This window comes from Magallana gigas, chromosome 10 (genome assembly GCF_963853765.1).
Source record: "Magallana gigas chromosome 10, xbMagGiga1.1, whole genome shotgun sequence".
Classification (NCBI taxonomy): domain Eukaryota; kingdom Metazoa; phylum Mollusca; class Bivalvia; order Ostreida; family Ostreidae; genus Magallana; species Magallana gigas.
Window position 1 is genome coordinate 24,698,066 of NC_088862.1, and position 23,034 is coordinate 24,721,099.

Below are 23,034 nucleotides of genomic sequence, written 5' to 3' on the forward strand. Positions count from 1 at the left end.
TCGGCTGTCTCCGTAAATCCTTGTCGGAGATTTACGGTGTCAGCCGAGCGTTTAGTTGAACGAAACTAGAGTTCAATATTGCTTGGATCCATACAATTTTCGAGAAATATTTCTATCACTGATACATCATAGTTTGATTGAATTAATTTTATCTTTAATTATTATTTAACATGATTCATATGGGGGTTTCTCGACATTCTTGTCGAATAAAAAGTCCAAAAATTCAAATTATAAAAATGTGCGTAATTCAAATTAGAAACTACATGTACTTGTCATGCAAAATAACATATCATTGATTTTAAAATAAATAAACTTCGACAAAATCGACTCCCGTCAGTTCTTCAGTACTTTGATTATTATTTAGTGATTGAAGGTCAATTTCGGGTATTTCAATTTGATTTGAGTTGAAACGGAAATTTTCCGAGCTCTGAAAAACAGCTAGCTCGAATGTATTAACATTTATTTTTACCGGATGTTAGAATTTTATACAAAATAGAGTCGCTTCCCCTCAGTTAATGTATTGGCAGGACGGAATTGTATGTCGCTTCTGTGGTAAAGTTTAGGGTATATCATTGACTTTAATGAAGTCTCAGACTATCTCTTATCTCAACAGATCGTTAAATGATTTGTATTTGAATCAAGTTTTATTAAAAAAAAAGGAGGGGGGTGGTATCTCAATAGATATTTATTTGAAACAAGTTTTATAAAAGAGGGGGGTTGTCATTGACTATAGGCACATACGATGTGTTTTTCCGAGCTTTGTGGGAAAGGCCCAAGAAGTTGCGATTGGATTCTCGATCTTGAAAGCAGCCCAGGAAGAGAAATACAGATCTTGAAATGAAAATCGATCTGTTGGTTTGTTGAAGTGGCCTCTATGGCCATTTATAGGCTATCTCAAACTCCTTTAGATAAAGAGCTCTGTAAAATGAAACATATTCAAATCTAAAATGTTTGCAATTGAATGTTTTCCTTTTACTAAAAACTAGATTATAGCCGTATTTATATGATCGATGATTTTAAATTTGTTGATCATCAAGCCTCCCTGAATAAAATATCATTGCTGTATATCAAGTCTGTGTCCTAGCTTTGTTTAGTTTTCTTTCTCAAATATTTTACAATTTTACGATTGCGCTCATCATAAGAGTTACCTTTCTTTGCGAGAGATATCAGTCTATAATTTTCTTGCTGTATGCATGATAGCGCAATTCAACCCAGGACGTCGTTAGATTGAACCCATTTTGTAACAAAAAATATTGAATATATACATGTAGTTACATGTATTTTACCTTTTCGTACGTTCTGACGTAAAATTATCGTACAGTCTGACTATTTTAAAGCCAGTCCCTACTGTAAATGATAACAACAAGTTGCTGTCCTTTAAAAAAGGACTACAATACGTGGACCATTTGCATGTGTTTCCAACGAAAACGTGAAAGCCTTAAGATTATCAGAGATTCCACCGACTCTAGCCCTCTGCTTTTAACCACTAAATTTGTACGTTGTATTACGTATACATGTATGTACAGCCCTGACTTTTTATCTCAGAATTTAAAGGATTCATACTTCTAAAATAATAAGATCTATCTATGAATGAAGTTTGCATGTATAGTATCAGGCATTCGGTGAATTCTACTATTCGCGCACACATTACGATTCGCACTACTTTGTTAACTCTGCAGTGACAGCTTTGTGTAAATTTAAAAATTTCATATTTTGATGCATTTTTCTTGAGATTTAAACTTTTATACAGTGACATAATTATTCAATCATACTTAAATGCTTAAAAAATTTAACCGGGAAGTTCTCTAGCCTCGCCTACTATAAAAGTTACATGTGTATTCGGAAAACAACAAAACATTGCAAATTATGCTATTTGATGCATGTTGTAGTTTCGGCATAACATAAAAATATTTCATAATACTGATAGTTCATATCACATGCCAATCATTTCTTTCAAAGGAATACTTTGTTTCTGTAATGTTTACCGACAACTTTACAATTACAGCGCCTTTGAACTTATGTGTGCATATGGCACGGAATCCTGATCCCGATTCAGATAAACGTGTGCTGGTTCCCTGAGCTACCCATTACGCACAGGAACCAGGCTAGCTCTTGCGCAGGTTGAATTTTCCCCATAGCATCCGGTTTAACCTCACTTATATATTTTCTGCGTGGACCTCAGGGTCCACGCAATAACAAACCATCACTCGTCTCCAAAATCCATATAGCGATATACAAACTCAAATCAGAGCAAAACATGGACTTGTAAAGAGATAAAGGTAGGATCAGGTGCCTAGAAGGAGTAAGCATCCCCTGCCGACCTGTCGCACCAGGCTGCCTTGTGCTCAATATCATGATCATGAAAAACGGAAGATGCTTTTAAGTCAATTCGGTGTATAAATAATAGTGTCTTTTATTAATTTAAAGACAATAGTCAAACAAGTATGAAAAGCGTCAGTCAGCATGTGTCTTTAAGTTAATAAAACACCGTACTTGCTGACAAGGTCATTGTATCGACCACAGAACTTGCGTAAAAATGATTATGGGTGCTGGCTGAATTGAAATAGTAGGGTTGTCTTTTGTCAGACTGAAATATAGTTAGGTACATGAAATGTCTACCTGTACATGTAAAAAAACATGCTTACATATGTTTAAATTAATGAACTTGAGTAACAGACGATTCCTGTCTAATAATTCTTGTAATACAAGCACATTTCTATATCGCTAATGTTACACGCAGCTGATAATATGTAAACGGTGTGACCGTTGGACCGAGCGCAGATTTAACACAGTGCAGTTTTGATTTTTGTAGAATAAAATTTATTTGAAATGCACACAGCAGGATCCGCCTGGTTGCCTACTCAAAGCATTAGCCAAAGTTTAACGAAACGTCGCGTGCTCAGTCTACATTATGACGTCATGTTTCAAACGTACATGTAATACACGTTTTGTCTTCGGAAATATAGCCGAGGAGAGTAACGTTATTCCGAACTTTTTTAAAATTTCTTCTTTCATTGTTTATCAATTTAATTCATATAAATGCCACGGTAATTAAATTGAATACTTTATTCAGTATCTAAAAGATCAGTTCATATTGATGTTAATGTTTTTATTTTCCATCTGATAATTTGATAAGACATACATAAAACCAGTCGTGTTTCTTGATTGAAGCACTATTGAAACGTATCTGGTGTCATTTTTTATTTCCTTCCATTCAAATTACCTTTTATTGAAACACTGGAAAATTTTAATCGAGTTTAGGGGCAATAAACATCGATAAGTACCAGTCAATCAATGATCGAACTAACTTTTTTAAAAAACAATGGCTGCCAATATGGCGGCGCCCATGGCTGGAAGAAAATTTTTTTGGCCTTAGTACCCCTGATTCAACTTTCATTTTTCACCGATTTTCTTATATATACGTGTTACCATTAATCCTCGCTTCGCGAGGCGGGCGAAGCCCGCCTCTCGCTGCGCTCGGTATTATTAATATTTATATAAATATAGCTAACTTACATGTAATGAGAAATAGATTGGTAACTTTATTTCAGCCTCAGTACACTATACAGTTACTAGTGTTTTAAAAGTTGACTATGTGCATCGCATTTGTTTGTAAATACTCGTTAAAAATCTACAAGGGGTCATTATTCTAGGGAGAACATTTTTCCATTATTTACATAGGATTTACAGGGTTTAAGGAGCGGGCCATTTTCTCCGCCGAATTAGATTCTTAAAAAATTACCCTCGGTCATTATTAATTTGGAGTACAATATGTCATGTTTATTTTGAATGTCAACGTGGAATGCAATTAATCGCTTGTTTTAAGTTACATGTCCTGTCCGACTTACATGGATTTTTTTTCTACATATATTTTGTTCTAATTGCTAGCAGATGCTGTCATAAAAAAATAATTTTCCTCCCAAAATAAATTTGACAGTTCGCTCACCGACTAATTCGTGTCAGACAACGGAGAACAATTCTGTTTTTACGAGTGCAATTAGTCGGCTATTTGCTGAGTTGTATTAGTTTGTTCTCCACATTTCTTGGGTTCAACAGTAAAACACGGTATAACCTACATAGCTATTATAAGTAAATCGAATTACTTTTAGACTCCGCAGTCCTAATTGAGTCCAGTCGTGCAATAAACGCTGTCCCATATAATTCACGACTAGTACGGTCGTGGCTGGGTTGTAAGGTACATAGACTGTGAATCGGTACAATTTCAGATCTCTGTCTGTAAGCCCTTGTTTCTTTCAAAGAGGCTGCTGCAGGGGGAGGGGGGCATTCTACATCAGATATACCTTAAATGTCTGGATATTTTTTCGGATCTAGGTCTTAAACCACTTTATTCTTTAAATTTAGTCAGCAAATTAGATCAGATCTACTTTAAATGTCTTATTATGATTTTACATGTTTAACTACATGTATGATATGGTAAAGGAAAAAAAATCCAGATAAATTTTAGTTTTAAAACTTAAATGGTTTCCAAACTCTTTGATTTGATTTGATTTGAACATATTTTTATTGTACAAAAATACAATTGGGATTGGGCACAAGTTCCATAACTTAGACCGCTCTCTCCCGTTACAAAGATATAATACAATAGATGTGTACACAACATTTATCACAATCCAAACTCTTTATACAGAGCTCTTCTTCTCAAGGAGACCAATATAGTCTAAAACTGGCCACGACCATTTAGCCCCCTTAATTAAGTTTTGAAATACACCAGGAAGACAACTTCCTTGAAATGATTATCAAAATTCTATTTTTATTTTTCTTTATAATAAAATATTCCGGGGTCCTATAGGATTTTTATTTTTTCTTGGTCATCAATGTAACCCTGTTTTTCAAACTGACCTTGATCCATTTTCTTTTTTAGCTCACCTGAGCTGAAAGCTCAAGTGAGCTTTTCTGATCAAAAGTTGTCCGTTGTCTGTCGTCGGCGTTGGCGTTGTCGTTGGCGGCGCTGTCGTTGTAAACTTTTCACATTTTCTTCTTCTTTTCCAGAACCACTGGGCAGATTTCAACCACATTTGGCACAAAGCATCACTAGGTGAAGGGGATTCAAGTTTGTTCAAATGAAGGGCCACGCCCTCTTTAAAGGGGAGATAATTGAGAATTATTGAACATTTGTTATTATTTTTCAAAAATCTCAAAACCTATTCGTCCAGAAAAGCTTAAACTTGTGTGGAGGCATCCTCAGGTAGTGTAGATTCAAGTTTGTTCAAATCATGGTCCCCGGGGGTAAGGTGGGGCCACAATGGGGGGATCAAGTTTAACATAGGAATATATAGAGGAAATCTTTAAAAATCTTCTTCTCAAAAACTATCAGGCCAGAAAAGCTCATATTAAAATGAGAGCATCCTCAGGTAGTGTATATTCAAGTCTGTTCAAATCATGGTCCCCGTGGGTCGGGTGGGGCCACAATAGGGGGATGAAGTTTTACATAGGAATATATAGTGGAAATCTTTAAAAATCTTCTTCTCAAAAACTATATGGCCAGAAATGCTCAAATTAAAATGGAAGCATTCTAAGGTAGACTAGGTAGTGTAGATTCAAGTTTGTTCAAATCATGGTCCCCGGGGGTAGGTGGGGGGCCAAAATAAGGGGATCAAGTTTTACATAGGAATATATAGAGAGAATCTTTAAAAACCTTATCTCAAAAACTATTAGACCATAAAAGCTCAAATTAAAATGGAAGCATCCTTAGGTAGTGTATATTCAAGTATGTTCAAATCATAGTCCCTTGGGGTATGGTGGGGCCACAAGAGGGGGATCAAGTTTTACATAGGAATATATTGAGAACATTTTTAAAAATCTTCTTCTCAAAAACTATTAGGCCATAAAAGCTCAAATTAAAATGGAAGCATCCTCAGGTAGCGTAGATTCAAGTTTGTTCAAATCATAGTCCCTGGGGGTATGGTGGGGCCACAATAGGGGGATCAAGTTTTACATAGGAATATATAGAGAAAATCTTTAAAAATCTTCTTCTCAAAAACTATAAGGCCAGGAAAGCTCAAATTAAAATGGAAGCATCCTCAGGTATTGTATATTCAAGTCTGATCAAATCATGGTCCCCGTGGGTAGGATCGGGCCACAATATGGGGATGAAGTTTTACATAGGAATATATAGAGGAAATCTTTTAAAAATCTTCTTCTCAAAAACTATCTGGCCAGAAATGCTCAAATTAAAATAGAAGCATTCTAAGGTAGTGTAGATTCAAGTTGTCAAATCATGGTTCCCGGGGGTATGGTGGGGCCACAATATGGGGATGAAGTTTAACATAGAAATATATAGAGGAAATCTTTAAAAATCTTCTTCTCAAAAACTATTAGACCATAAAAGCTCAAATTAAAATGGAAGCATTCTCAGGTAGTGTAGATTCAAGTTTGTTCAAATCATAGTCCCTGGGGGTATGGTGGGGCCACAAGAGGGGGATCAAGTTTAACATAGGAATATATAGAGGAAATCTTTAAAAATCTTCTTCTCAAAAACTATTAGGCCAGGAAAGCTCAAATTAAAATGGAAGCATCCTCAGGTAGTGTAGATATAAGTTTGTTCAAATCATGGTCCCTATGGGTAGGATCGAGCCACAATAGGGGGATGAAATTTTACATAGGAATATATAGAGAAAATCTTTAATATTCTTCTTCTCAAAAACTATCTGGACAGAAATGCTCAAATTAAAATGGAAGCATTCTAAGGTAGTGTAGATTCAAGTCTGTTCAAATCATGGTCCCCGTTGGTAGGATGGGGCCACAATAGGGGGATGAAGTTTTACATAGAAATATATAGAGGAAATCTTTAAAAATCTTCTTCTCAAAAACTATCTGGCCAGAAATGCTCAAATTAAAATGGAAACATTCTCAGGTAGTGTAGATTCAAGTTTGTTCAACTCATGGTCCCTGGGGGTATGATGGGGCCACAATGGGGGGGATAGATTTTTACATAGGAATATACAGAGAAAATCTTTTTCTCAAAAACTATTAGGCCAGGAAAGCTCAAATTTGAGTGGAAGCATCCTCATATAGTGTAGATTTAAGTTTGTTACAATCATGGTCCCCGGGGGTAAGGTTGGGCCACAATTGGGGGATAAATTTTTATACAGGAATATATAGAGGAAATCTTTTTAAAAAAATCTTTTAAAAACTATTAGGCCAAGAAAGCTCAAATTGGCGTGTAACCATCCTCAGATAATGTAAATTCAAGTTTGTTCAAATCATGGTACCTGGGGGTAGGGTGGGGCCACAAGGGGGGATAAATTTATATATAGAGAAAATCTTTAAAAATCTTCTTCTCAAAAACTATTAGGCCAGGAAAGCCCAAATTTGAGTGGAAGCATCCCCAGATCGTATATATTAAAGTTTGTTTAAATAATACTCCAGGGGTCAGGTGAGGCCACAATGGGGGATGAATTTTTACATAGGAATATAGAGAGAAAATCTTTAAAAATCTTCTTTTTAAAGACTATTTGGCCAGAAAAGCTTAAACTTGTGTAGAGCATCCTCGGGTAGTGTAAATTCAAGTTTGCAAAATCACAGTCCCTAGCTGTAGGGCGGGGCCGCGATGGCAGTTTAAATTTTTACATAAGAACATATAGAGAAAATCTTTAAAAATATTCTGGAAAAGTTTTCGGTCCAAAACTGAGTACTTAGTTTGAAAGCACAGGTTATGCAGATTTAAGTTTGATGAAACCATGATTCCCTAGAAAAAGTGGGGCCACGAAATGGGGGGGGGGGGGGGGGTATATAGGAATAGAGAAAAATCTTCTTACAGGTACAACAACAAATGGGGCTTGATATTTACAAAAAAAAAGATGTGGATAAAAATTGGCAGATTTTGAATTTTTTTTTAGCAAGATCTGCTGTACTTAGTTGTCAAGATATTTTGATACTGTAATGCTAATTTGATCAGATTTAAGGCAATTGTTGCTCAGGTGAGCAATGTGGCCCCTCGGCCTCTTGTTAAATAATAGTTTACATGTAATTGGCGACGAATAACACAAACATGATTATTAACAATTTTAAAAAATGATAGCACTATTTGTTAAAAGAGGGAAAGAATCCAAATAAGGTTTGAATTGCTTTTCAAAGCCAATTTCATTGATTTAACGTGGTTAATGGACGATTAATCAACTTCAAAGACAGATTTTGATAGAAATCAAATGTATAATTTAGATCAACATTTCATACAAAGCATGTTTAAGTTGTCAAAATCAATGCACCGTAAAGCACACAAAAAATGTAATGATATACGTGGGTTACAATTTTCTTTTGATTTTTTGAAAAGTATTTACAATTTTTTTGACATGGTGTTTTTCGCATCAATTCAAAGCCGATATTTTCAGGTATTACACCTTAAATAGTTGATAACTTGTGATGCCAATACTATCGGAGATTGTAATACTCTCTCTCTCTCTCTCTGTTCTCTCTCTCTCTCTCTCTCTCTCTCTCTCTCTCTCTCTCTCTCTCTCTCTCTCTCTCTTGTCTCATAAAGAAAGAGAGAAAGAAAAGAAATTAGAAATGGCCCTCTAGATCGGTCGCTTCAAGATGCAATACACGACTTCAAACAAAAAAGTTATCGAGATTTTCAATTAAGTACCTGGATGATAATGTTGATTTGCGCGATAAATTCCGGTTGAACTTTCAAATGGATTAAAGATGTCAGATTCTACCATTATAAATCTTTCATTTTTTTGGTCCTGTGAATTTCTGCAGGTAACGAGAGATGGCGTTTCAAGGAAAATATCTCGGATTTTTCCCGGATATTGTACTTGTACAGTGCATGGTCAAAAAGTGACCAAAAAAAAAGAGGTACAAATTTGGGACAGATTATGCATGTGACATTAAACTACTTCAAAACAAAAATAATAATACATAACTCATAACATGCCTTATAGCTTTGTCTCTTTCCAGGTTCGATTGACACTGATAATATCAATATCTATCGTGCATAAATCAAAACCATTTCTGATTAATTTGAACATAATATAATGTAACTGAACCCTCTATAGCTGCCTGAGTGAATATTAGTATTACTAATTGATGGAATGTCGGGAGTAGAACCTAATCCACTCCATGTTCCAAACTGTCATAACAATATCAATATGTTGTTACCATATCTAGAGAGATTACATGATTAATTTACGGCCACGATTCATATCCTTTAGGTCTCTCCAGGGTCTTCTATATCTCCGACAGAAATCGGCGCTCCAAGCCGGGTGTCCAATACAAAATGGATTTTCGAATTTGGACCAAATAATTACTCCAACTGGAAAGTTTAATTATCCGAAGGGAGGGCTTATTTTTTTCTCCTTCTTCTTCGGCGAATCCTGACTTTAGTTAATATGTTTGGTTGTGGAAATCGGGAACCCTGGAATACATGACGTCACGTGATTTCCTGTCCCCACGGACATTTCTGTGTTACACCAGGGGATAGTGGGTTCCAGGCCACTCACACCAAATTGTATTACTAATCAAATGCAAAGATAATCTGGCTGTTACATGAATGTAACTCTCTCTCTCTCTTTCTCTCTCTCTCTCTTTCTCTCTCTCTCTCTCTCTCTCTCTCTCTCTCTCTCTCTCTCTCTCTCTCTCTCTCTCTCTCTCTCTCTCTCTTATTATTTAACTGGATTGAAGTTACTTTGGGTTTCAAATTATTCCTTCTCGACATACGTGACGCAATCCCATCCCAAGGATCTGTTCGATTTGTCAATCTACAAGAAAAGTGAATTCGTGCTTGGGTCCATTACGATAAATTGACAACAACAACAACCAAAAAAAATAAAATAAAATAAAACATGATAGCGTGGGTGTAATGATAAGTTATCGAGTAAAACTGCACTGAAGTTCTTCAAGTGGAAAATTTCAGACGAATGCATGATGAACTATTTTCATCGCGACCAATTCACCGTTAGATCGGAGTGTATTTAGTACAATATAAATTATTTATTTAATAGATGTAAGATGTACGATTTGTAATAGTAATAGGGATAATATATAGAACAGGGATATTTTAGTTACTTCATACACAAGGGCTTGTCTTTAAAATTGGCATTCTTTGTGACCGACCCCCACCCCCTAATCTAGACTTGAGTTCGTTGATCAATATACATGTATCATTATTGATATATCAAGACCAAAGAAAAATTCTTTGCTCAATTAATGTTGCCAGGCGAATCGCTTTAAAGGGGCATGGTCACGATTTTGGTCAAAAATTGTTTTTTCGATTTTAATGTTTACAATGCTTCAGTAAGGCATTTTTATTAGGCAACCAAAATTTGATTGTCATTTGTTGAATTATAAGCGAGTTACAGAGCTTAAAATTCTTCGCTATGTAAACAAAGCTTTTGTTTACATTTTGAATGTTGAAGTGAAAATTCCAGTTTTAGACCTCAAATGAATGTGCTAATCGTTAGTAACGGTTTATTTATGCTTTAAATGAATAAAAAGATAGACAAATCAGCTTGAAAAAGATTTTTTACTGGTATATTGAACCTATGTAAACAAAAACAGGGCACGAGCCTAGCTGCAGGACTGTAGCTCCCGGTCTGAAAAAATTCGGATGGACGACCTGGGAGCTGCAGTGCCTCCCATAGTAAAAATCTGCAATTTACGACGCACAAAAAATGCGCTAGTTTTGGACTTATTAACCTTATTTCCACACAAATTCTGTAAAAATAATTAGTACCATTAAATTCTTCAGCAAATTTACTACTGACATCGTCACTTAACTTGTCTCAGATTTTCTCTTAACATGATAACCGACCTCGGAAAATGAAGTATGTTAATTTACGTCGAGATCGAGAGTCGCCATTTTTAAATGTAAACAAACTTGCACCACTTCAATTTACAAGGCTGGTGATGGTGTTTAAAAGACTATCAGAAGTAAGTGAAGTGACGATATCTGTAGTAAAATGTCCGAGGAATTTTTTGGGATCAAATATTTGTACAGAATGTGTTCGTAAATGAGATTAATAAGTCCAAAACTAGCGCATTTTTTTGTGCGCCGTAAATTGCAGATTTTTACTATGGGAGGCACTGTAGCTCCCAGGTCGTCCATCCGAATTTTTTCAGACCGGGAGCTACAGTCCTGCAGCTAGGCACGAGCCTTGTTTACATGACGAAGAATTATGAGGCCTGTATCGTGCTTAAAACTCATTGACTGGCACCCAAATTTCATTTGATCATTAGGAATGCCTTCCTAAAGCATTGTAAATAATAAAAACAGAAAAGCAGAATTTGACCAAAATCGTGACCATGCCCCTTTAAAGGTACGTAAAGATTATTTATTTGTTTATATCAAATCAGTTAAAATAAGAATTACTACATGTAGCATATAAATAGTTATATAATATGAAAAGCATTATAAAGAGCCCCCCCCCCCCCCCCACACACACACACGCAAATTATGCCAGTTGAACATTACAAATTCCTAAATTTTAGAACATCAAAAAAATTAGAATAGAAACTTAAGACAGATAATTATAGGTCGATTTGAGTTGCTGGGAAACAAACAATACATGGACATACATTTAGCTGTAAAATACCTATCTCCCACCCGATAAAAAAGCAAATATTTTTAATGGAATCGCTTTAATTGGCGTCAAATATCTTATCGTGACAGCCAGTGAATGAAATCGAACGCCTGCGTGAAAATATTTCAGTACATTCAGGTTCTGAAAAGTACTTTGAAATAAACAGATGAATGGTGTCCACTTCGGGGCAAACGATCCGATAGAAAACCGATGATAATGTGTCACCGGTGCAGTTGCATTGCACTGATTGAATGAAAGTCAGAAAGAGAGAGATAAATTCTAATAAAAATTGTATATAGAGCAAAAGGAGAGAAAAGTTGGTTGATTTTTTTTTTGATTTGTACTAAATGACTTGTCTTGATTCAGATATCTGGATAGTTGAGAAGAATTCTCGACTAAATTAACCTTCTTGAAAAGAAGAGTTCTCAATAAAGATTGAGGAAGCGACTCAGATCAAAATATTTGGAATTCTTCTTAAATAACCGTTTTTATGGCTATAAAAATTTGTATCTAAAATTCAACTTAGGTCGGATCAGTAACTTGTTGACTATTTAGCCCCCTTAATATAGTCTCTGCTCGAAGCTTCTGCCGTGATAACCGGGACTATTACATGATTAAGCCAATAATTATGCCTATAAAACGAATACCCAACTTCTTGTCCGATAACCCCCACGTGCTCCTACGTCCTCTGGCGGGAATTTGTCATGTACGCTGATATGGCTATACCACCATCGCAAATTATTTTGCAATCTGTCCTGAAACAGCGCTTTGCGGTGAAATCGAAATCTTGATATTAATTTTTTCTCTACGTGTTCCTTCGAGCTATAGTTACACGGCATCGTATATAGCTATGATAATCTACTTTATCAGGGAATGTTTTGCATATTGTTAAGTATGGTTCGTATTTATTGACGAGATACATATTTGCCCATATAATGCACTGGCAAAAAGAATGCAGAATTGTTTTTTGACGATGTACTTTTGAACGAGAAATCTAACGATTAGACCAAATTTGAAATGAGATCATCCCAAACTCATAGCTTTCTTCGTGAGTTTTGAATCAATTTTAATTTATAAATTTCATGTAAATTTTATGTTGGCTACCATAATTTACTTATTTTGTGTTTAGTGTCGTTGGGAATTCTGAAAAAGAATACATGTATATCCTTATTCGATTCTTGAAAAAAATCTCAGTAGAGATAAGTGAAATCGGTAAAACTTTCTTTGTTTTTGAGTTAGTTACTAGTAATAATGCAGTATACATGTATATTTAGTAACCACCGGAGAAAACTAAATAATTGTCTTCACGGGTTCATGTTGTAAACAAACCACGAGAAAAGTCAATAGCATTGTCGCCAATTTAAACATTAAGGTAAACTTTCCGCGACAAATGCGAATTCCCACCGGGTTGGGTTCTCATAGTAGTCACTCTCATTGTTATTGGGGTATACGTAGCGGCGGTTAAATATCATGTTAACTATATATGGTGCGGCAGCGACAATCGGTGGGGAAAAGAAGCAAAAAACCAGACTACAACGCTTTCTGTAAATATCTTTTTATTGACATTGAAAATTTTTGCATCAAAGCATGAATAAATATTATCAATTTTATTTAACCAATCAAAATATAAACATACTGATTTGTACTAATTTTATAAATTCTGTCATTTTATAATCGGATTTAGGACAAGAGAAATCAACTTCTTTTGTGGCTTTTATGGATACACTTTTTGCAGTGCGGGATTGTGGAGTAAAGGTATGTGTCTCAAAATGCATACTGTATATACAGGATAATTTTCGCCCCGCTTTTTTCGCCCTTTTACTCTTGCAAACGATTTCCCCCTGTATCAAGGTCTGCTAGACAATTAAAATATTATATATGATGCATGCTCTTTTATAATTAACACAGTAATTAATTTAATAAAGAATTGTTTTAAATTTATCCAGTTTAAAATTTGCCAAAATAACGAGGGTAAAACGGCGAAAATAAAACTGGGGCGAATATTTCCATGTATACAGCAACGGTAATCAACGGTAACTGCGTAATTGTGTGAAATTGTGTAAAATTCTGCTATAAATATTCTCAATTGAATTGAGCAATAAGAGAAAAAGTTCAACAGTTAATAATGAAAAATAATGATGAATAAAATATCGGGCAGGAATATCCTTGAAGAGACGTGCATTCGACTGATTTCTGTTCTACAATGAAAACTTATCTTTCAATCTTCTCATATCTTTGTATATAGATAAATTATGTTTTTCATCCCTTTACTCTCTTTATGCATGTACCTACATGTATGTATATACAGTCATGTACTTCAAAACAGATGGATATGCTTTTTTGTAAAGCATCACTCTTTTCATTTGCTGTGGGTTCTTTAGATATGGACCCTGACACGATAAAACGAAGCCGAAATAATTTAAGGGAATATATTGTACTAAATTTAAATGTTGCGTCTAACGATACAAGAAATGCTCGATCTGTAACGAGTTTAGCTCGCGAGTCCATTGATTCTAACGACCAATTTAGAGGATTTACGAATGGCGATGGCGATTTTTTAAGCAAGTCATTGCGGCCATTATCGGAAATTGTTAGGCGTTCTTTGAATAATTCTTCATCATTGTTCCGTATGCTGGTCGTTCATTAGGAGTTAATTCTGTAACCTGCACTTCTGAGTGAATCGTAAAATATAAAAAAGAAATTGAAGGACAAAATGGATTTGGCATTGCAAAGGATTCTGGAGAATACAGCTGTTTTATTGCATTTCTCAAACCAAAATTATCTCAGACCATCTTTCCCTCTCAGCCGTATCGTATAGAATTGAAGAAATCTCAACTCTAACATTTTCGCTAGCCAAGGTGTGGATCAGAAAACCTTGGCTAGCGAAGATGCAACTGTAGTTACTGTAATATATCCATCATTGAAATGGGGTATGTTTGGATCCATGGGGAGTTTGGGCAGAAGAAGGAGGATGATGCCTCCACCCCTCCTCTAAAAATAGACTCAATTTATTTGTAATGCAAAATTACAAAAAACGGGCATTGGAACCCGTAATGCAAACATAATTACATGTAACGACCCTCGAGCCACCCCCCCCCCCCCCGCAACCTCCCCACTCCCTTAACAAACCTAACATTTAGGCTAATACCTATCTTTAATGCCTGTCGGATAATTTAATGTTTTAAAATAATGTATGATCATTCGATTTTATTTACAATTATTCCTGAAAATTGTTACATGAAATACACAACAGATAATCATACTATATTTACATGTAAATGTCATAATTATCTTTAATTATTTGCAAAATAGGAAACAAGAATTATTCTATTTTGCTGACAAGCATAAAGGACTATTATAAATTAGTATTTTTCAGCCATTTTACGAAGGAATCATTTTTTGTGTATCTAAATATACATGTACCTCTACCTACTTTTTCACCGCTACCAAAGACCACAGCTGTTTATTATTTGTTGAATTAAGGTTCTCTATTAGTATATTCCGGTAATTAGGATGGCCCGATGTCATGTAATGCATAACTCACACAGGTGCGTGTAATTTTGAAACCAGTACACATCCAATATCTCATCAATCACTGCAAAAACAACAAACACAATAGTGTTTCTTCATTGTTTTTGGGTATAAAGTCACCAGGAATTCAGGCTGCAACATATTTGTGAGGCCACAAAAGCAGAGACAGATACGCGCCGCTCTAAATGCTTGAACAAAACGATAATGATTTTGTTTACATATACAACAATTGGTTTCAATTGTTAATTCACAAGATTGGTTGTTTTAGACATGTGTGCAGAAAGTTTTCTTTTTTTGCTAGAAAATTTTAATGAGTATGTGAGTTTTCTTTTTTTGAACATGCACTGCCAGGTTATACTTGAATCCTAAATTTTATTACACTCACTATTTTGTAATACTTGGAAAATTGTATATTTTATAAATAAAACCAGAAATGAGAGAGAGAGAGAGAGAGAGAGAGAGAGAGAGAGAGAGAGAGAGAGAGAGAGACCTTTTGTTCTGTAACAGTTATATTTAGCTAAATTTCGTGAAGAAAGCAATTTACAATGCTAATGATCAGTTTAAGAACGTCTTATTAATAAATACTTTTGCTGAAAACGAAGAAGAAGAGAAGAGTCCTCTTGTCAAGTCATCTGGTACTTAACACTTTGGAGGTAACGAATCTAAAAATATTATGTTCTTTCGTATTTTCAGTGAATGTAATCAATAAAGGGCAATTTTCGTTCTTTTATGATTTTATGAATTATTATTATAATAGTTTTCTTCTTTTTTTCACTTTCTAAAAGAAAGAGCTGGTTTAACCAATAAAAGCAAGGGCAAGGGTCTCTGTGTGCAAACAATGTAAAGAACAAAAAAAAAAAAAATAACAACACCCCAGAGTGCATTCCCCGCATTGCATTGTTATTGATAGCGTGAGTAGATGACATTCAACCAGCGTTAAAAGATAAAAATAAAAAACAAGCTGATTTAATTCCACTGCTAAAATCGGAGAAGAGATGATCTTAAATACGTTTTTGGATATAACGACCGTTTAGCAGAATTCTTTTTGCACTTTCTCTCGATCTAATAAACACAACGTCAAAACCTAATTTAAGAGGGCTGGATGGTCGAGTCCACTTTATTTATCTCCTTAAGAAGAAGAGTTAATAAACAGAGATGTAAAAAAAATAAAAATTTCATTATGATAGTTTTTAAAGCTCACATTTTTGGGATTTATCTTCACGCAGTTGATACAACTTATCTTAAAAATCATATGACCGATGGGTAATTTGATGACTACCCCGCCTCATTTTTTAAAAATATTTGAATAATTCAGAAAACATAAAAAAGCAAATTTTAATTTAAAAGAAGTTCCACCCCTTATTGTTTCATTCGTGCTATTTACATAATTGATACACACAGCATACTCATACCAGAGATGATATACTTTACTTATCACGAGTGTAACTAAGTTTTGTTCTTTCAAATATACCAATAGACGACTATCACGTGGTACGCTCCATCCAATGACGTTGCGTTATTCTTGTCCAAGGCCAAGCGCAACCTTTTGGAAAGGCCCGAGAAATTACGTTTTGTCTGAGGAAAAACAAACTTGAGGCATATTATGGAGACTCTGAAATACTGTAAAAGCCTGTAGTTTTTCGAAAAAAAATAAGGAAATACGTGTATAATAAATAAGGTTTCAGGCACGTAGCATCGTTTTTGAAAGTGGGGGGCCAGACTCATCCAAAACATCTTGACAAGCAAAAAAAAAAAAAAAAAAAAAAAGGGGGGTAATTTAAACTTTCCTAAAATCTTCAAAAATCCTAATCCGTGGGGGGAGGGGGGGAAGAATATAACTTCAATTTCACTCCTCCTTTCCTTATTTTCATATCAATTTTTTACATACTCCCAAAAAAGTAGGGGGGGCCAACTCCATGATAATTCAATTTTTTTAATGTAAATTTTAAAAAAATTGTTGCTGTGAGAAAAAGTGGGGGGGGGGGGGGGGGGCAGGCCCCCCCTGATGCTACGTGCCTGGGTTTATAAAAAACTTATATCGAATATTGTCACTAAAAACAGCTTTGATTCGTGTGTGAAATGAATTACTGTGGAATCGTCATTGTTCGTGGAGGTCAATGTTCGCTGCTTTCATGGGTAGCCCTTGCCCAAGACTTTACATCACCACAAACGTTTAATATTTATGAAAATTATCACGAATTGGCTACCAACGAAATTACGTCCCCACAAAACAGGAAAATTTTGGTTACCAACGAACATTGACTCCCACGAATCCACAGTATATATAAAAATCCTATAGTCATAAGAATATCAATTCAACTCAAAACCACCGAATACGTTAAAGATATATTCTTTATTAATTAAATATGTTACCTCGATGATTCACAATTGATACAATGAAACACAAATCTTCATTATTGTTATGAATAATAATTATACATTTGTACTATTGCAACAAATTTATGCAACTTAGTCATGATAATACAATTAAAAGACAATATAAATTATCTACAACTAAATCCAAGAAACTGGTTTATACGATATGGCAACGTTTGATACATGTATATCATTAATAAGTCAAAAACATCAAAATTATACGAACAAGAATGGCGATCATGATGCAAATATTTGTAATACAATCTTCATTGGACATGATAAGAAACTATATATTTCATCCTTTCGACTGTCGTTTTAAAATATCATACATGCAAAAAGTACGTTTACTTATTTGCGAGATGTAGCGTTCATCGGGATTTTCTATCAGGCCCTCTGCGTTGTGTGTAGCAAGGTACATGTACATGTAAGTAATGGACACGCAGTCGTAATGTAGACATGCTATTGAATCACGTATGCATTAAAAAGCATCAGAATCACCCAAATCCAGCTATAGTTTAAATTTTCACCAGGCAAGATCATTCATCGTCACAGCCAGACATATTGTACAAATCTAAACGTATGTGCTTCCAACATTTATAAAAACCCACTTAACTCTGTCCTCAGATCAATTTCTTTGAAGAAAAGTATATACATTTGAGGCCAAAACTTCGACTTGAAGCCGAGTATTCATTCGCTTGCGGAAAGATAGAGACGGCGAAGTTTGGACGTATATATTTCCAAAAGTGCTAAACAATATAAGTCAGTGTCAATAAACAGAGAACACAAAGTGATATAAACGCAGATCTGGTTTCAAATTGGTTAAATCGAGTTTTTTTTTCTGTAGACAGACAACGGTGAAACACAAACAAGAAGATGTATAATAACAGTTTCTCAGCACTAATGCCTTCTGCAGAATGTCAGACTGACGTCAGAAGATTTACGTCACAGACGTCTGCACCTGTGACATTGGGTCGACAATCGTGTATTGTGTGGCTGAAGTAGACTGCGCGCGCTTACGTTTCCCCGGTAACATGGCGTTATGTTGATTCCATTTTCGTTTTAGTAGTGAAAGAACCTAGAAATTAGAGCAATGAAAATCGATAACCAAAACTATGCGTAAAATGACTTAGAAAAAATGTATTTAAATTACAGGAAAATGAATTATTGTAAAACGATTCTTAATTCTTCATATCATAATGGTTGATATGACCTGAATTTTTTAATTATTACTTTTTTCTCTTAAATTTCAGTGCAGCAAACATTTCAACACCACCAAACGATATTTAACTCTCTAGTCTACAAAAATGCATGCAAAACGTCCGTGCAATGTTGATATGGTTGTATTCCAATTTTACTCGGCAGCAAATATGGACACTTCACAAATATAACAACAACAATATTAACCTTCACCGCAATAATCAAATCAATACAACGCTTCACCATTCCTACTGTGACATACAAAATGAAAGCACTTCTTTAACGCGGATTAAATATAGGATGTCCAATACAAATCGTGGAAAAACATTACGTAGTGATGACGTCAACAAATTTGATTAGTATAACGAGGAGTGGATATTACAATATTCAAAAACAAACCATGTGCTTATGAGTTAATAGATCAATGTGAGAGACACGCTTAACCACGACATCACGTTCTTGTGTGTGAATAAACATTTATTCACCTGCGCGTTTTGACAATAATCGGCTCATTCGAAACGAACTTATGGTCGAGAGTTGATACGAGTTCTTTAACTTACGCACCTCTCCATTGCAAAAACAGTACATTATGGATACAAAAGCACCCTGAAAGTAAAAAGAAAACCAGGTCATGGTGGAAACAAAAAGTAAAACAAAATCACACACACATTGAACTTGTACAATGTTTTACTCAATTACAGGAAAGAGAAAAACAAGAAACCAAAATAATTAAAGATTGAATAAGTTTTTAAACGCTAATCAATTAAAAAAAATCATTCTAGGAATCTTAATATTGTAAAACCTCACACACAATTCCGAGAATACCAGTTTTTATTATTATTTTATTAAGCTAATAAAAGCATTTTACCGTGTTTCAAAACAATTTTTATTTTATTTTTACATGCTGTGTGCATGCAGTGCGTTTCTCCAAACATTCCCGCTCATATTACTCACTCGTTACCTCTCTGAATCATTGCAATGAATATTATTAACTTAACCACAATCTACACTGCGTTTATTATTACCTGTAAAGGAACAAATATCGCCAATACATATTGGTATATTGTCGACAATGTCGAATCTTTGTCCTCTGGGCGCTTGATGAATATGAGAAACTGTAGGCCGAGCAGAGGAATCAAAATGGCCGTAGCTCGGACGGCCTTCCTGTGGATAGAGATGAAACTGTGTGCAAATTAAAACGATCCTCAAAAAGGAGGCACGAGAACTGAATTTTCAAATCAGTGTGTCGTCAATTACGAAGTTAAGACACTGGAATTCAATCATCTGAGGCTACAGGGTGCTTCAAATAGTTTAAGATTTACTCTTAAAATGTTACAATGTTTGTTCGAAACTTTTAAATTTGTTTTTAACAGTCGATGATGCAAAATGGTCGAATATCACCAACGGGCTTGGCTAAAACAATAACTTGAAGAAAAACCCCAATAATAAACAATAAGCTAATAAAAGTAACATTAACAAACAATGCTATTACAATAACCATAAGAGATAAAACTAGAGGGTTTTTTTAGAATATAAACGGGCATAAAAAACCCATCAATTAAAACAAAAGCCGTTCAAAGTTGAAGGTCCCACATTTAAACACCGAATTGATAGAGCCCGAAGTAATATGCTCCTTATAGATATTACCAGAATCCAGGAAAATAACTTTTTTATATGATAGTAAATACTTGTAGTGTAATGTCTCCCCCTAAAAAAACGGAATATTTACCCTTCTTTCTGACATCTAATCGCCGCAAAGTAATTTCAGCAATTTCCCCGCATTGTAAAAAGACATTAGTATCTCCTTAAGGCATGCGGAATATGAAGACAATAACCAGGAATTTTCATCTTAATGTGACAGAACAGCAATATTGCGGATCGATAACAAGTTAAGGTCTCATTAATGGCTTCAATTAATTGCCAACTCGTAAAATGTATTAAAGTAATGGTCGTCATTTTTTAACAGGTGTTTTCTCTGACAATGATTTGACTATTTGTTTGTCAGTTTTTTAGATAAATGCAGAGTTTAGAATGAGATATCGCGCGTAAGTTCAACAATATTAAATAAAACATTTTTAACAATCAAGTTATGAGTTCAACTCCATGAAAAATTACGATAGCAAATTTAATTTGGGAGATAATTTTTATTTCGTCTTAATTGTGGTGTGTTTCGGTAGCTGTCAAAGTCTTTACAAAATGTCTTTACATTGTTCACGTGTTTCAAATATCAAAGAATATCTAACAAACTTAGAGGGATCATAGTTTTACTCTTAGAGTAATAGCCAGTAAAAATCAAACTATAATTAAGTAATTAAAAATGCAATATACTGTATACAGGGTTATTTTCACCCCGTGTTATTTTCGCCCTTCTTCATTTGCAAACGGTTTCACCCCGTCTTGAATTCGCCCAGATATTGGTGTGTTTAAAGAAAATTAATCTGAGATACTGGCAATCGCCCATTCTTAACATTTGCCCGCTGACAACGAGGGCGAAAGGGGCGAAAATATTTTCCTGTATACAGTAATAAAACTTGATAATTTTTCATATTCTCCAATAATATCTTCATACATAGCTCTTCTTCTCGAGGAGATAAATACAGTTATAAAATGACCACGATCATGAAGCCTCTTTAAGGAAAGATTGAAAACATGAGGAAACATAATACTGTGTACGGTGTATTCTGATATTTACCTGGTCTGGGCGACTTCCGGTATCTGTCTGAGTTTTGTGATGAGCAGCCTCATTATGTTCACGACAAACACAACGTTTATCTAAAAAGTCAAAATTTCAAAAAGTCAAATTTTTCCCTTATATAATTTCAACAGTCGCCTTGTATATAACATCGTCGCCTTGTATGACATGACATTGTATACCAATCTGAACTGCAATTTCTATGACACAACATGGCTGTATCTATAACTGCAGTGATTCTTTTTGTAGCATACATACACTTTTTTTTTAATCTTTTGTAAGTGTAACATTATTGTTGTGAAAAAAACATCAAAAGGCCCTGGCCCCGGGGCCATAAAACTTAGACGAGTTCACTTCTTTAATCTCAGTATTAATTTTCCACTATTTATTAATTTTCTTTTGTAAAAGTGAGACTGAGATCAAAAGTTAGCTCGCCTAAGTTTAATGGTCCTGAGGCATGATGTTAATTAACTATACAAATGTTGACAAGAAGGGATACACTTAGACATTGAATCCCTTTACTTACCGCCATGGATAGGACCACGGGGGCGTACATTATCCACAGAAAACTGCTCTCGCTGCTCCAACACCTGGTGGCAAAGGGTGGAAGGAGACAAATCAAATTAATTCAATTTATTGTGCAAGATATTACAACATCGTGTGGCATGCAATTCATTTCACATTAATATATTACTTCTATATTATATATAGCGCAAGATTGCGACTATCCATAGGGAATTTGGTGGGAGTTGTGAATTACACGGATTTAGTGGTTTTGGGTTCATTCATCATACACAATAGGAGAATGACATTCAACTTATCATTTATAATTGTTTTACAGCAAATCGAAAGGATACAAATCATGGCAAAATGCCCATGGGCCTTAACGGTCACCTGAGTTTATTTTCATAGAAAAAACATTTATTTCGAATATCCATATGAACGTGTACATTTTCAAGTGGAATTTAACATGCATGGATAAAAAAAACCCACCAAAAACATGTATACATATCGTTCAGATGGCAAATCATAGAGATAATTTCACAATGCATGAAGCAATATCGGGGGGGGGGGGGGGGGGGGGGTACTTATCGTGATTGACCAAGACATTGAGAAGGAGGCTAAATAAAATAAGTTTATAAGTTTTTGACACATACACGACACACAACAATCACCCCATTCCTTTTTGTAAAGAAAGGATTTGGATCCGCACATATTGTAAAGTTAATAAGAGATCATAACATACGCTATGATATTGTCCTTCAGTGATGCTCTGACCGCACCGTAGATAATTGTTAACGGAACCGGAACTCCTGCAAAATATAAACACAGAAAGGGGTAAACTCAAGGAGGGTGCGAGGTCATGTCGTAAGATCCATCTGAAATTAAGGTGGTATGGGACATTTCCCTGTCGTGACGTGCTATTGATCGAAATAAACAAAATAAATCAAGTGTTATTTCATAAATAGTTTCTTTCTCAAAATTTATTACCAAACAGTGTAGCGCAGTGGATTAGAGGGTTCACTATGAATCTGTAAGTCATGAGTTCGAATCCCGCTGGGGATTTTAAAATTTTAATAACTTTCCAAAAAGATATTTTTGTTTTATATCTAAAATTCTAAAACTGTGAAAGTATTTTATTTATTATGTACTTAATTCACATTAATATCGGCAAACATCCCATACAACCCTAAGTTA

General features: G+C 34.9%; 1 protein-coding gene across 5 annotated transcripts in view; it reads right to left on the reverse strand.

The window, feature by feature from the left end:
- Window positions 1-17,405: 17,405 nt before the first annotated feature.
- The window catches only part of LOC105338980 (calcitonin gene-related peptide type 1 receptor), a 32,622-nt gene continuing 26,993 nt past the window's right edge, over window positions 17,406-23,034 (reverse strand). For 3 of the 5 annotated variants that reach the window (XM_066072829.1, XM_066072830.1, XM_011444334.4), the window contains 6 exons: window positions 22,583-22,649; window positions 21,863-21,926; window positions 21,337-21,416; window positions 19,670-19,826; window positions 19,209-19,250; window positions 17,406-18,522 (listed from right to left, as the gene is read on the reverse strand). In XM_066072829.1, the coding sequence (XP_065928901.1) occupies window positions 18,385-18,522; window positions 19,209-19,250; window positions 19,670-19,826; window positions 21,337-21,416; window positions 21,863-21,926; window positions 22,583-22,649 (548 nt within the window). In that variant the 3' untranslated portion in view covers window positions 17,406-18,384. Of the gene's footprint in view, window positions 18,523-19,129; window positions 19,251-19,669; window positions 19,827-21,336; window positions 21,417-21,862; window positions 21,927-22,582; window positions 22,650-23,034 lie in introns of all 5 variants that reach the window. The other 2 variants (XM_011444336.4, XM_011444335.4) reach the window with 2 other exon arrangements.